This window comes from Leuciscus leuciscus, assembly GCF_965113295.1.
Source record: "Leuciscus leuciscus genome assembly, chromosome: 3".
Classification (NCBI taxonomy): Eukaryota; Metazoa; Chordata; class Actinopteri; order Cypriniformes; family Leuciscidae; genus Leuciscus; species Leuciscus leuciscus.
The window spans coordinates 43,504,709-43,519,381 of record NC_138727.1 but is presented as its reverse complement, the minus strand read 5'-3'; the positions used below and the strand labels follow the sequence as shown (position 1 = coordinate 43,519,381).

The window sequence follows — 14,673 nt, the reverse complement described above, 5'->3', positions numbered from 1 at the left end:
AATGGGGTTCCACTCAAGCTGTCTGCTTGATGCTTTGAGGCTTCAAATACTTGAAATTACTTATAATCTTAAATGAATTACCATTTAAATGGCACGGCTTGTTTATGTGTCTGTTTCCATTTTATCCCAAGCTAGTGTTCCCTTTTGCCTGTCTGCTAATTATGGTGGTAGAAAAAGCTTTCAATATTGAATTTAGCTCATAAGTGTCCATCAAACAAAAATGTGGTGAACTCAAGTGCAATGCAGGATACCTGAAGTGTGCAAGTGCCTGAAAGTGACATAACACATAAATATACCTGTTTCTCTTTCTTTATTTTAAGTGAAAGGGTTTTTTGGTTGCATTTTATGACCAGACAGTAAATGGTACATTGTAAGAGTAGAATATGAAAGAAAGTGAGCATAAGGTCATGGGTTCTATAGGGTTCATACTGTATAGTTCAATAGTCATCAATCGGTAGGTTGAGATTAGGTCTGTACCAGTGTACCGGTATGACAATATATCACGGTATGAACAGACACTTACAATTGTCATATTGTGAACATTTGCTTATCTATGGTATTTGGGGTGGGGGTGGGGATTTGACAGAGAATATCACCTGCACATCAGCAACTTCTATGCACTTGACTGCATTAATCTGGAAACATTTGCTTTTTAAAAAAAAGCTCTCCGTCCACACTAGCGTTTAAAGGCGTTTTCCGACGTTTCAGTGTGGATGAGAAACTTTTGGAAAATGCCTGAAAACGCTAAATTCAACCTTACTGCGCATGCATAAAAGCTCACTGAGATGATACAGACGGAAAAATAAATAATAAAGTTATCGCTCAATTCTTCTAACAGGATAATTTTATTTAGCAAAATATCTCACCATTCACTGATGCGTCCAGGTCGCACTCAGTCATATGTTTGGTCTAAAACACAACTGCTCTCATGTATTCAAATCTGACAGCAAATCTGAGTACATTTTCTGTCATCTTTACAGGACTGTGATATGACGAGTTTGCAAAGTAAAATATTGTTAGCAACAGTGTGAAAGTGAATAGCACATAACAGGCACAATACCGATGTAAACATGAATATCTATTGGTACAATATGCGTCACATGATGCGTTTTCAAACGGACAAGGCCTTAGACTCTCAACTTTCTACACACACATACAGCAGAGAAAATGATCCTTTAAAATTGGCAGAATGGGAATACTTTGGATATAGAAAAAGTAAACGCCTGGTTGTCCTCGAGGATAGATATCCATTTTGCAAAAAAATGTGGACTCAACGTGGCTGCAAAAGGAGGAAACACATCAGACATAATCACCTAAATTTGAGAACACCATCCCTCTATGCAGATAAATGTGTGTCCCGTGTATAACTTAAGGCCGTGTGATTTCCGATATGTAGAGGGAATCGAGGAATCCAGACATATAAATGGATTTTACAGTAGATATGGATGAATGAATAAATAGAAAATAGATCTGTTCAATAAATCAAATCGTGACATGGTCTGTGAATATTAAAAAAATACGTATTCTGAAACATACCGTGAAAATCTCATACCGTTAAAACTGTAGTTAAGATATACAAATAGATCACTGGATTGCAGGGGAAAATGCTAAGTGAATAATAAAATGCAAGTCACCGTCTAATCATACATAGTAAGGATAGCAATGTAAATTGACATATCAACTTATAAAAGAAAATGCTTCTCATATCTCTTGCTTGTCACGTTCATGTTCTGTTTCTCTTCTGTCGGTTCGCCTGCCTGATTGAGTTCTCATTAGTCTCCTTAGTAACTGATTGATTAGTTATTCTGTTCAGCTGTGTCCTGATTAGTTCCCTTTGTATTCCTCTTGTATTTATGCCCTGACTTTCAGTCTGTCTCTTTGTCCATTCTTGTCAATGTAAAGTGAGTGATGGTGTATGCTGTTCCCTGAGTTTTCCTATTGGATTTATTTAAGATTGTTTACTCCTAAAATCTCTATCATCGTGCGCTTAATTCATTGCAGCCATTTTGTGACATTGCAGTTGAGATCAAAAGGTTGTGCGTCCCATAAAACTCTTCAGTAAATGCATCTGTCACAGGTGACACTATGTGCCTATTACTCTTAATTTGCTCTTAAAAGTGTACAATATAAGACTTGAATAAAAGCACTGCTGTGGCTGCTCATTGATTGAATGTTTCTCTAGTTTTAATAACTGTCCCACTTTGTATAAGTGTTCATCAAACAGCACTCACTGCCATCTAACAAATGCCATTATTGAGCTCTGCTGACATTACGAGGCCTTTATATGACAGGAAAAAAACAATGTTTTAACATGATGTGCAAATCAAATGGGTTAGATTCACAAGGTCATTATCCTCCAGCCGATCATATTGGGCTTTAAACGTCTTTCACTCCTGCAATCACAATGTCTGGCTCTGCTTTCGGCTCATCACAATCTAATATCAATATTCTAGTGGCAGCTGTTCTTCTCCACTTTGAAACCTATCTATATCATGCCCTATTTTTGTATTTTTTTCTGAAATGTTGGTCACTATTGCGAACATAGAAGGATGGGCAGTAAAAAATAAATCCTCTGCAGAATGACCTGTCCATCATTTGTATCTCATTCTCCTCCAGTTCCCATGGTGCTCTATCACCTCCCGTCACTTGCTCTTATCATTAAATTTGAATTTTGACAGCAAATTTTTTTGTTGTAGCACTTCCTTGTATGCCACAGATGATCCGTGTTGAAAGGTTGTTCAGAGGAGAAGAATGTTTAGTCTGAGGTTAGTCTTACATCTGAAGCAATTCATTATTTTTGTTAATAATAAAGGATTAAGTATCAAGTTAGTTTAAAACCTAACACATTTATTTCTGTGAAATGTTTAGATGGAATTTGTGCTTGTGCCGTCTTCAAAGTAAATGACACTTGTACCTAAAAGGACATGGTGAAGAAAAAAATATATGAGATGAGAGGAAAAATTATTTGGCATTATGTGTTCTCTCGCAAATGTTTTGTGTTCCCCCGAGAAACTTTGCGTTCACACGCAAAGCACACAAAAGTTTTGTGAGCGAATGCAAACGTTTTTGCAAGCGAACACAATGGTTTTGCGAGCGAACGCACAGTTTCTCGGGGGAATGCAAAACATTTGCGAGAGAACGCAAAAGCATTGATTTATTATTTTTCCTTTATATTATCTCATATTTTTTTCCACAACCATGTCCCTTAGGGGCTCCGTAGTTATCTAATGCAGTAATATTCATTCAAATTTAAAGGAATCATTCATCCAAAAAAATAATAATATTTATCTCATTATTTACTTAAAGGGATACTCCACTTTAAAATGAAAATTCTGTCATCATATACTCACCCTCATGTTGTTTCAATCCTTTATGAATTTCTTTCTTCTGCTGAACAGAAAGGAAGATGTTTAGAAGAATATCAGTAACCAGACAGTTTCTGGTCCCATTGACTTCCATAGTATTTTTTTTTTCCTACTATGGAAGTCAATGAGACCAGAAACTGTCTGGTTACTGATATTCTTCTAAATATCTTCCTTTCTGTTCAGCAGAAGAAAGAAATTCATACAGGTTTGAAACAACATGAGGGTGAGTATATGATGACAGAATTTTCATTTTAAAGTGGAGTATCCCTTTAAATGTTTTCCCAAACCAATCTGACTTTATTTCTTCTGCAGAACACAAAGGGCATAAATTATATCTGTTTTGGGTGAATTAAATGCAATGGCAGTACATTGTATTAGGAATGCAGCACATATTCTTAATAATGCAACAAAAAAAAAAAATCTTGCTGAACATTTAAAGGGATAGTTCACTTTGAAAAAAATGTTTGGTATGTTTTAGCTTACCTCAAGGGTATCCAAGATGTAGGTGTCTTTTTTTCCGCAGTAGTTTCAATTTTGATATTTTTAGGTCAAACCGTTCTTGTCTGTCAGTCATATAATGCAGGTCTATGGTCACTGTCTCAAAGAGCATGCACAGAGTCCAAATTAAAACAATTCCCCGTCGTAAGTACACATTGATGGCCTAAGACACGAAACGAGCGGTTTGTGTGAGAAAACGAACAGTATTTATTTCGTTTTTACCTCTTATACACAGCCATGTCGAAGTGATCTGAGGGCGCGCTGTGTGACGTGTGCGCAGACTGGTGCATAGATATATACACTAGATGTCGCCTTAAAGACATTCGTTCCAATAAACTGCCGTAGACAAGGCAACATCTAGTGTGTATATATCTATGCACAAGTCTGCGTACACGTCAGATCAGATCACTTCGACATGGCTGTGTATAAGAGGTAAAAACGATATAAATACTGTCAGTTTTCTCACACAAACCGCTCGTTTCGTGTCTTAGGCCATCAATGTGTACTTACGATGGGGAATTGTTTAATTTGGACGACGGGGAATTGTTTTAATTTGGACTCTGTGCATGCTCTTTGAGATAATGACCATAGACCTGCATTATATGACTGACAGACAAGAACGGTTTGACCTAAAAATATCAAAATTGAAACTACTGCGGAAAAAAAGACACCTACATCTTGGATGCCCTTGAGGTAAGCTAAAACATACCAAAATTTTATTTCAAAGTGAACTATCCCTTTAACAAGTAATCTGATCAGTTTTGATGGTAAACAAACTCAATATTTAATCAATTATACAGTAGGCAGCATACTCATAATCAAGATCTTTGTATTTTTGTCCTTTGAGTTCAGAGCTCAGTTTCACATCCCATCTTAAAGGCCACAACTTTTCACAGCTCTGAAGCATTGGAACTCAGAGCATTGAATGAGTGAATGCCCCCTGCTAGTTCCACTAACATTATTTCCATCAGCAAGCAGGGGGTCTCCCATCCAAGAACAGGCCAGGCCCAGACCTGTTCTGCTTGGATAGCTGTCAGTTTGTGCAATGTTGCATTAGGTTTGAGTCTATTTCAGGTTAAATATATCTTATGTATACACTGTATATAAAGTATTGTAAAATGTAATGTGGTGTGACTCCCCAAAACGTAATTATATTTATTTATGAATATGATCTATAAAATGTTTAAATATAAAAGTATGTCATATTACAATTTTTTTTTTTTTATGGTTAGCCCACATGACTTTGATTGATTGATTGATTGATTGATTGATTGATTGATTGATTGATTGATTGATTGATTGATTGATTGATTGATTGATTACCGGTAATTTATTGATTATTATTATTTTTATGTTTACACCACATTATTTTAGAGCCATTAAATGTAAACTTGAAAATGGTAAAACAGTTTTTCGAATCCATTTGAAGCCTAGATAAAGAAAATATGTTTATTTGTTAGGTTTTAGAAAAAAATAAATACAAACTTTTTAGTTACAATGAAGTTTTCATTGAGGGTTGTCTCATAAAAAAATGACAACTGTTGCAGAATATTTTTTTTTTACAAATGTTCCATCTAGATCTACGCAAGATTACATCGATGCAAGAATAGCTGCTTGTCCTTGATGTAAAAAAATAAATATTAAGAATGCATGTAATTGTCTGCTTTTCTTTCAAACATCCACCGAACACAATATTAATGGGAAGAATGACATTAATTCTAGTTTATGTGTCTTGCTCTCTGTCTTTCCGCCGCAGAGAATGGAGCGTGTTGTTTGGCTAGTAATCAGCGTCTGTGGTGCTTCATTGTTGCTTGACGTGCTTTCCGCGCCACACCGAGATGAATGACCTTGTCTCTTTTAATAGAGCCGCATTGAGCAACCGGTGTATCTTTCAAACAAAACCTGCCTTGCATGGAGGCAGCCTCTCCAATAATGAGGGACCATAGCAGGCGTACGCATCCCGCCGTGTCCAGAGCGAGGCCGCATTTCCCCCTCAGTGAAAAACAAACTGACGCTGTGATGTGGGCTCTATGAGAGGACTAGAGGGTGGCTAATGGAGGGGCTTCACCTCTCCGCTGTCTAGCCTCACCAACAATAGCCTGGCCAATTACCCACCTGCCCTTTGATTGGCCTGCTGTGGCAGTGAGTGCATGGAAGAGGTGCTGGTCACTACAATGAAGTATTCACACCTCAATTTACCTTGACAGTTATTCCTGTTGCTCTCATCCACAGGCAAACAAAGTTGCTAGATCAATAGGACCGAGGCCTGGTCTTTGTTCTTTGGCTATAGCAAATGTTGTCTGGAACACATGCCGACTGAATTATCATACACCCAACGCAGCAAACTTTGCTAGAGGAATATCAATTGCTGTCCTCGCACGTCAGAACATGCCTCAACTTTAACTGCCATCACCCACACAATTCCTCCATTTCCTCAGAGCATCTTTGGTCAATTCGCTTGTCATCTAAGTTTTCTGACCTTTAGATGGGCCAATATGTATTATATATATCTCAGCGTTAAAGTTTGAAAAGTGTTTGACTTTGAAATTTGTTGAGAATGATATGGGAAGACAGCCTACTACTTATTCTGAAACAGTATTATGTACCTAAACAGAATTGCTGCCTACTCTACCAGAGTCCTCTAATCCCGTGTTAAACCCTCTAGACAGCAGGCTGTTGTGAATGTCTCTCTTTAGCCTTAAAACCCAACATAAGCTTTTCACCTCTGAGGTCTTCTGTTTCCCGGAGACTCTGACTCGTGTTCAGCAGGCAGAGGCATACAGAACAATAATAAAATTTCATTTTATTTCCCTCCTCCTCCATTTGAGATGTTTAATGTTGCATGAAAGACCTTTCCTTTGGCGACAGAAAATAGTCTTGCTACTGAGTAGAGGTTTGGTTGTAATTATACCCTCAAAGACCTCGTCCTTTCATCCTTTGCAATCGATTGCGTTGAAAGTTCAATAGAAAATTGAATATATATGTATTGTTAACAAAGCTGTAGAGTAGTATTGTGGCTATTTTTTTGTAATCTGTTACCTGTGTTAAATGGATGGTTTATCTAAAAAATCTTTTTAGCATTTACTCACTCTTGTGTCAGTCAAAGCATCTTCTTTTGTGTTCCACAGAAGAAAGAAAGTCATACAGATTTGGATCACCTTGACGGTGAATTTTCATCTGTGTGTGAACTTTTGAATACTTCGACAATAATGTTTACTAGATGAAAATGCACATCATAATAATAACTGAACAGGTCTATTGAAAACAAACTGCATTTCTATAGTGAGAAAAATTACACTGAAAGATACTAAAATCAACTAATAATTGTATTTACTGAAGAAAAATCTCGAAAGTATGTTTCAAATAATCCAATCATACTGTGTGAACTGAAACTGAAGTGAATGAAGACAGGAGTTCAGGTCTCACAACAAGGACATTTTCATGTGTTTTTGCTAAATGTTGTTACATTTAATTTAAAATGTATATTTGGTTTAGTTTTGGACTCATGAAACAAAAATTCTCGTAGACTGAAATTGGATGCCATTTGACAAATGGTGTGATATAACATGAAGAAATATTGAATACATTTAAAATGTTTGTTTTGTTTTTTTTAATACAAAAACTATGACTAAACTGTCCAAGTTTTCTAAAAGTAAAAGTGAAAACCATTTTGATGGTTTTATCGAGGAGCTCAAAAACAATTCTGTAACAAATTATGTTGTGAATCTTATTCACTTCGTGTTTAAAAGCAATTTCGATTTTAATTAAGACTCACGTTTGAATTAGCTAGCAGCATCTTGAAGGCAATTTGAAGAGGTTTGTGCCAAGTGTAGGGGATCATTTCAAAGTTGTCTTGACGTTGTTTTTTGTTGTTTATCTATTAGTGCTGTGAATTATGAAAGGTTCACTTTTTTATGTTGTTGTTGCTTTGATGACCACACTCTGAATGAAACATGCGTCTCCCGACATTTGAGACATGCTTATTGCTACACCAAAATCATTTGCTACATTGTCAGACATTGTTAGACATTTCCCTTGTTCTTCGTTCAGGATCCCTTTGGGTTTCCTGCACAGGCCTCATTTTCTGCTTCTCTTTACAGCGGCAATGTAATAAATTGGGAGTGAGTCTGAACATTGATCTCGCTGCAGAGACGGATTTATGAACGGTTCAAGGGAGTGTGTATCTCCCCCTTGAGGAAAACGGCGGTTGTGTAAACTGAAGCCAAGAAGCAGGGCAATAAGAGGGGTGGGTGGCTTTCTTTTATTCACACACTGACCAACGGCAGGCTTCAAAAACACACCGTATATTATGAATAAAGGCAGTGGCAACGAAGCGCTCAAGGTGTCTGTGCTTAGCGGATGTTTTATTCTCTGCACATGTTCTCTGGGGGCCACAGACGAATCCTGACTACAACGTCAGCAGCATTATAGGAGCCCAACGACACACGTGCAGAGACAAAGCAGCTAATTCATTCACTGTAATGAGTCCATTACGGCAAGCCTGCACTAGCTAAATCACAGCTAGCGAGGAAAAAGTACTTGTTGAGTGATGCAATGTGGAAAGATAGATAGCCCAGTAATGTATCAAGTAGAAAACAGGGTACTTGTGGCTTTATTTACTTTTTAGGTAAAAATGTTGGTTTTGCAGGCCTTGGATAAGTCATGTAAATTAATTAAATCTTAAGTCAAGGAAATTACATTAACATTACCATTCAAAAGTTTAGGGTCAGTAAGATTTTTGAAATGTGTCTCTCATGCCCCCCAAGGCTGCATTTATTTGATTAGAACTTAGAAAAACAGTAATATTGTGAAATATTAGTACAGTTTAAAGTACCGTAATGTTTTGTTTTTTTCTATTTTAATAATAAAATATTATTCCTGTAATGTCAAAGCTGAATTTTCAGCATCATTACTCCAGTCGTCAGTATCACTCGATCCGTCAGAAATCATCCTAATGTGCTGATTTGGTACTCAAATCCATGATACCATGATATTTTTTGAATATTAATGAATATAATATTCAGAAGAATAGCATTTTTTGTTACTGACCGCAAACTTTTAAACAGTAATGTATAATATATTTTTTTTATTACGCATCACTAAGCTATTTCAAATACTGCTTTTGTGTGAAGTCGTAGCGATGTCTGATTTGCGAGGGAATCAGTCATTGTCATGATTCTGCCTTCTAGTCTTTGATTTTCCCTGGTCTTGAGGCAGGATCATGACAGACACATGTTTTATGTTCACACACATGGCCTTTTGTTGGGCCATGTGCTTGTGTTGTCTCGTTACCTTGCCCCGCCCACTTGTTATCCTCGTTTTGTCATTATTGTTTCATCTGTGTCACCTGCTGTCTTCATTAGTTTCTCCCTATTTAATCCCCTTGTGTTTGCTGTCTTGTGTCAGTTCATTGTCTAAACTTGTCCTACTTTATCTCTCTGACTCACTGTGTGAGTACCTTTGTTGAGAGTCCTGTCTAGAGTTATTGTTACGTTGTATTTATTGTTTGTTAGTCTAGTTAGCTGTAAATTCTTAGTCTTAGTCTAGTCCTTAGTTTGCCTCCCTGTCCTGTTTTGCCCCATTGTGGGTTTTGTTTTCCTGTTTATTATGTCTAGTTGTATCAATAAACCGTGTATATTGCATTCTGTCTGCATTTGGGTTTATCTCCTCACATCCACATGACAGTCGTTTCTGATCACACTTTTGAGTCATTTGTTTTTGATGAATTGGTTGAACAATTTTGCAAATCAGTCTAAATGATTAATTAGCAGATCAATTTGAATTGGAATGATTTTTAAAAGTCCTTAGCCAGTAATAACAAATGACTGAAAAGATCACAGAAATAATGGAAAACGTGGATTTAGCAAGCATTATTTTCAACCTAATGCTTTCGAAAGCAAAAGAAACCTGCTTCAGTAGAGAAAAAGCAGTTAATGCTGTAAATTAAAATTAAAATTGATATTCGTTTCTCAGCAGCATTTCTACAACATCTGTAATTGAACATAACACACAAACATCCACAGACACACACACAATGTATTTTGCATCCAACTGTTTTTGTCGTACAGGCTGACATGTTTATTCTCCTAATTAACTGAGGAGCTTGAACTCTTCTGGCATCTTTGAAAAGCAACATTTTCACATTGTTCTTTGTATGTGTGGGCTGTCAATTGTGTGTCTTGACCCTATTATATATTTTCTGTTTATATACAACTTTATATATTATGTCACGTCCCGACAAAACCTTAGAAACTCACTTTAAAGCTCAGAGTCCTTTGACGGTTTGCAAAAAAGGATACCAAAGGACACCATATGGTCAGAACTGCAATTCTACCAGAAAGACTCGGGAGGCAAAATAACGTAACAAAGCATAAATTTATCAACAGCCCAGCAAGCATTTATAAAGTTCTTTGGCGTAGCTCGTCCATAGCTCGCAATCCGAGGGTAACAGAATCTGCATTTCCTGCCTGAAGACAAAGGCAGGGGCTTAGCCGACCCCCTGGGAGGTATATGGGAAGGGACCATCCTGGTGGTGGTGGGGAGGATGGAGGTAATTGATGGCATCAGCATCTGCGAACTCAGACGTGTGTAAGTACTGATATTTTATACTGCAAGTATTAGAACATGATTGGTTAGATGTGAAGGTAATAAGTGACGTAACAATTTAGTCTTCCTTGCAGAACTTACGCTAAAGCTTTCATTTATTATCTTTTGTGCCTCTGCAGCTAATAATAGGGGATATTCTTTTCTCTGCCTAATACCAACCACACCAATAAAACAATACAGTTCTATGCGAGTTCATCCAGTAACACAGCAACAATTAAAGCAAGTGACTCATTGGTGTGAATCTCTCGCTCATTAAGTTTGAATTGCAGAGACAATGGCAATTTTAGCTCCTCCGTAGCTCTCATATCAAAGAAACAAGCTCTAATGAAGTACTGTTCAGATAGTATCACATCTCACCAGTGTCGATTTGAATGTGATATGAAGCGAACGGTTTGGGAAGACGTGCGACTGTCTAAAAAAACATCAAAACCTTGAATGGGGCAAATGGTTCTCTACCATCTGTCTTAATGACAGACCACCAGGGAAAGAGAAAAATGAAATTTTCCACCCAGGTTGGGAAGGTAGTGGCCCAGAGAGGTCTGTCTGCAAACCATCAAAGCAGAGAATGTGCCTGCCCTTCATCATGGCTTGTCAGCCATATGCCAGCGGGATACGAAATTTTGCCTTTTCCTCATAACTGTTTATTTGTCACTTCCTTCCTCACCGCTCGGCCTGCCACGCATCAGCACCAATGATTTATGACCTCGTTTAATCAAGCGCTCGTAGGACATGGAAAAAGAGAGGGAGAAAACCCACCCGACACTTTCGCTTCTGTGAGCCACTTACACTTACAACGGCAGCCTGGAAAAGTTTTGCGAGTCTCCTCCCCACCTCAGCTCAGTGGGATCAGAGTGCAGTGGCAACTCATATTGAGGCTGTCACTTTTATTGGGGCCATTTGTTTGAAGGCCAGACACCCTGGGAGTTGAGAAGAACCGAGAGAGGGAGAGGGAGAGAAACAGAAAGAAAGGGCTGAATGCAAGTTTTGCGCTGGCAGGTGACTTTGCCAGAGTTTAGTAGACAGTGAGGATGCATCTGCAGGTTCCCTTAAGCGAGTTTGGCCTCTGGCCTGAAAGAACCGAACAAGAGGAACAACCACACATACACATACATTGCTGTTTGATGTCCACCAGATGAACGCCCCACATACTGTCTCCCCATCGGCTAATATACTCTTTTATTTTTCATCACAGATGTCCTGCTCTGTTTGGGTTGTTTATAATTGCATTGGGGGCCTGCAGTGAGCTCTCAATACACAAACCAGAAACCCTCTGAGGGTCTGTAGTGCTACTATCATTAAGTTGCCAATCTTTTGGTTGCTATATTAAAAATAAATATGTCGGTGCTGCATTTCTGACACAATAAACCTTCTCTGGAGCTTACTAGAGGTGTGTAGACATCATATTTGTAAATATGGTGATGTGCCGCACTGGACTTTTTGGGAAATAAATGCTCAGTGTAAAATCAAAAGGGAAAAACAAAATATTACTGTGCTACATATTTTCAAATGGAAATTTATCATATTTTCAGGATTAAAGTCAAATTAATTATTGTTTTAAGACAGGTTTCCTAAACTTGGTCAGATAAACAGATAGCTCCACCCCAAACTCACACCATTGGTTTAGCCGGTATTGCTGCAAATATTTCAAACCACTGTAGAGTTAGTTTTCAGTAAAAATGGCTTACTTGTTGTTTCTGCATATCAAGCTTACAGCATGTGCACAAGTCAATATTTGGTTCATATATTTTTTTCAAGCACATTTGACCAATTACAAACCACATTAAAATGAATAATACTTTTAAGATTACATATAATAATTGGTAGGTGATATGTAATTGTTCATGATGGAAGGTGTGTCTTAAAATGATAAATGCTGTATATTAAACTGTGCATAATTACTGGGCAGTTTTTTTTTCTTTTTTCTACAGGTAAAATGGGGGCAAAATCAGATTGAATTGACACTGAAAAGTTATTATGAAAAGAATGAAATGCCTATTAGATGAATGCAACACTAGACAACATTCTGAAGTTCTGCACACATTATAAGAGGTTATTTTTGACATGTTTGTGTATGATAAAATAAAAAATAAAATTGTTATTTCCAAGTTCTGTTTTTCTTGAGTGATTATGCTCATCCCTATTAAGGACACCACAACTATTGTGGATGTATGTCAGCTGTTAAGATTGTTTGTGTGATAAAAAAAACAAAACAGTATCATTCTTATTTGAATTTGTAAAGCAGGAAGAACGTATAACTATTCCTTCTTGAAGTTAAACATAACACACAAACTTTAAAGTCAAAGCATGACTCTTTTCATGTACATAACTTTAATGTTGCCTGCTTCACAGCTTTCAAATAAGAAATTTACCGGTCCATCCAGTTTAAACCTTCCATCAAAACATGGCTGCTGCATCTAATGGATTTATGTTATTAGTGGTAATCCAAAGCCCACGTATTTGGTACCTCCAAAGCATCTAATCACACAAAGTCACATGGAAACACACACACACACTCATGCACAGACACAGCAGCTGGGAAGCGGTGATTGAGTTTGTGGAGGTATTAATGCTTTGTATTTGAATAATGTGCAAACGGTCGACAAGCTGCAGCAAACTCCTGCTGCTTCTGAAAATGAACAAACAGTAATGTGTGGAAAGATAAGATTTTTTTTTTTTTTGGGGGGGGGTTTTGAAATGACTGCCTTTGCTGTTTCTTTGTGCTGTCACTGAAAGGGGTCAAATGCATTACCCACTACCCGGCAGTGAGAAAATCTTATTTTTCCATCTGTTTCATTTTTTGTTTGTGTTTACCTCACGTTAGCATAATTAAAGATGTTTGTAGAATGTGCACATTCATATTAACTGAAAAATATGACCAATGTGGGATGTAAAATACATCTAAATTTAATGTGCAAATGCAACAGTTCTTGATTCTTAATTTCACTGTGTTCAAGACGCTTACATTTGTATAATAAAAGTTTACTTAATCTATTCGTGTTATTAGAGGGCAGTGGATTTATAGTTCCCAGCATGCTTTGTATCTGACCAGATCAGAAGAATAAATTAAATGTTATTTTATGTTTTTGAGAAAGAAAAAAATGGAGAGCCCTTTTAATGTTCTGTTATATGATGCATGTTGTTTTACTGCGCAATAATTGCACATACTATATTACATGTAAGAAAAGCTATATTTAACTTGCTAATGTCTGAGGTTGAATTACTCATACATCTAATTTTATTGATACTTACTCAGTTCACTGGGTGTTTCACTAGGTTTTTGAATTTATGTTAAATAGAGTGTTTGAGTTGAGCCTACATGGTAATTTTGTGTTAAGAAAACTCATTTCCAACATGTGGAACCACAGTGAGTTAGGCAAAATAATTAATATTGGGTCTGTTTGTCCTGATTAATATTCTAGAAACAGAGGACATTAAACAATTCATTTAAGTCTTAACAACGGTGGAATCTTATGGGGTGTTAAACATTAATGCCATTGAATGGGGCCGCGAGAATGGAGAAACAATTCCGAGATTAAATTACCGCACCACTGCACCGCAACACACAATCAATCTCCCTCCTTTTCCCTTTAACAGAACACAAACCTAAACTTAGCAATTTCCTCTTTTCCCCAGTGCATTCTTTCTAGCAATTTCTCTCTTTTTTTCTGTCACTTTTTCAGATCACCTAAAGGCATATCTGGAGGAGTACATGTCCAGATTTCCTAAGGTTCGTATCGTGCGTACCAAGAAGCGAGAGGGTCTGATCCGCACGCGACTTCTGGGAGCGTCGGTGGCTAGAGGAGAGGTACTTGCTTTCCTGGATTCTCACTGTGAAGCCAACATCAACTGGCTGCCGCCCCTGCTCGGTAAGTCCAGATAAAAAACTGCCTACCCTGGCATCAGCACGTACCCACAGATTTCTCAATTTTTTATGCCTGTCACTGTGAGAAAACAGAGCCCTCTGAAAATCCCATGGAATGTTCTGTGTGCTTATCTTCCTCTTTTGAATCTAGCAATTTCAAAATTCAATTGCTTTTTCCCATCCAAAGTCCTTCCCCCCTGCAGTTGGTTGATTAAAAAAACAAAACGAATCCTCCATCTCCTTGTTTCTTGTCTGTGGCTTGGTCCTTTTATCGCAGAAAAACCTTTCTTATTTTCAGACTCATTGAGGATAGAATCTATAGTGTACCCCACTGCGTCGCAC

The 14,673-nt window shown here is 37.4% G+C and overlaps 1 protein-coding gene across 1 annotated transcript in view; it reads left to right on the top strand.

Annotated features, from left to right (window-relative positions):
• galntl6 (polypeptide N-acetylgalactosaminyltransferase like 6) overlaps positions 1–14,673 on the top strand; it is a 255,083-nt gene that overhangs the window by 201,244 nt on the left and 39,166 nt on the right. The window contains exon 6 of the mRNA XM_082163243.1: positions 14,150–14,335. Coding sequence (XP_082019369.1) covers positions 14,150–14,335 — 186 coding nt within the window. The remainder of the gene's footprint in view (positions 1–14,149; positions 14,336–14,673) is intronic.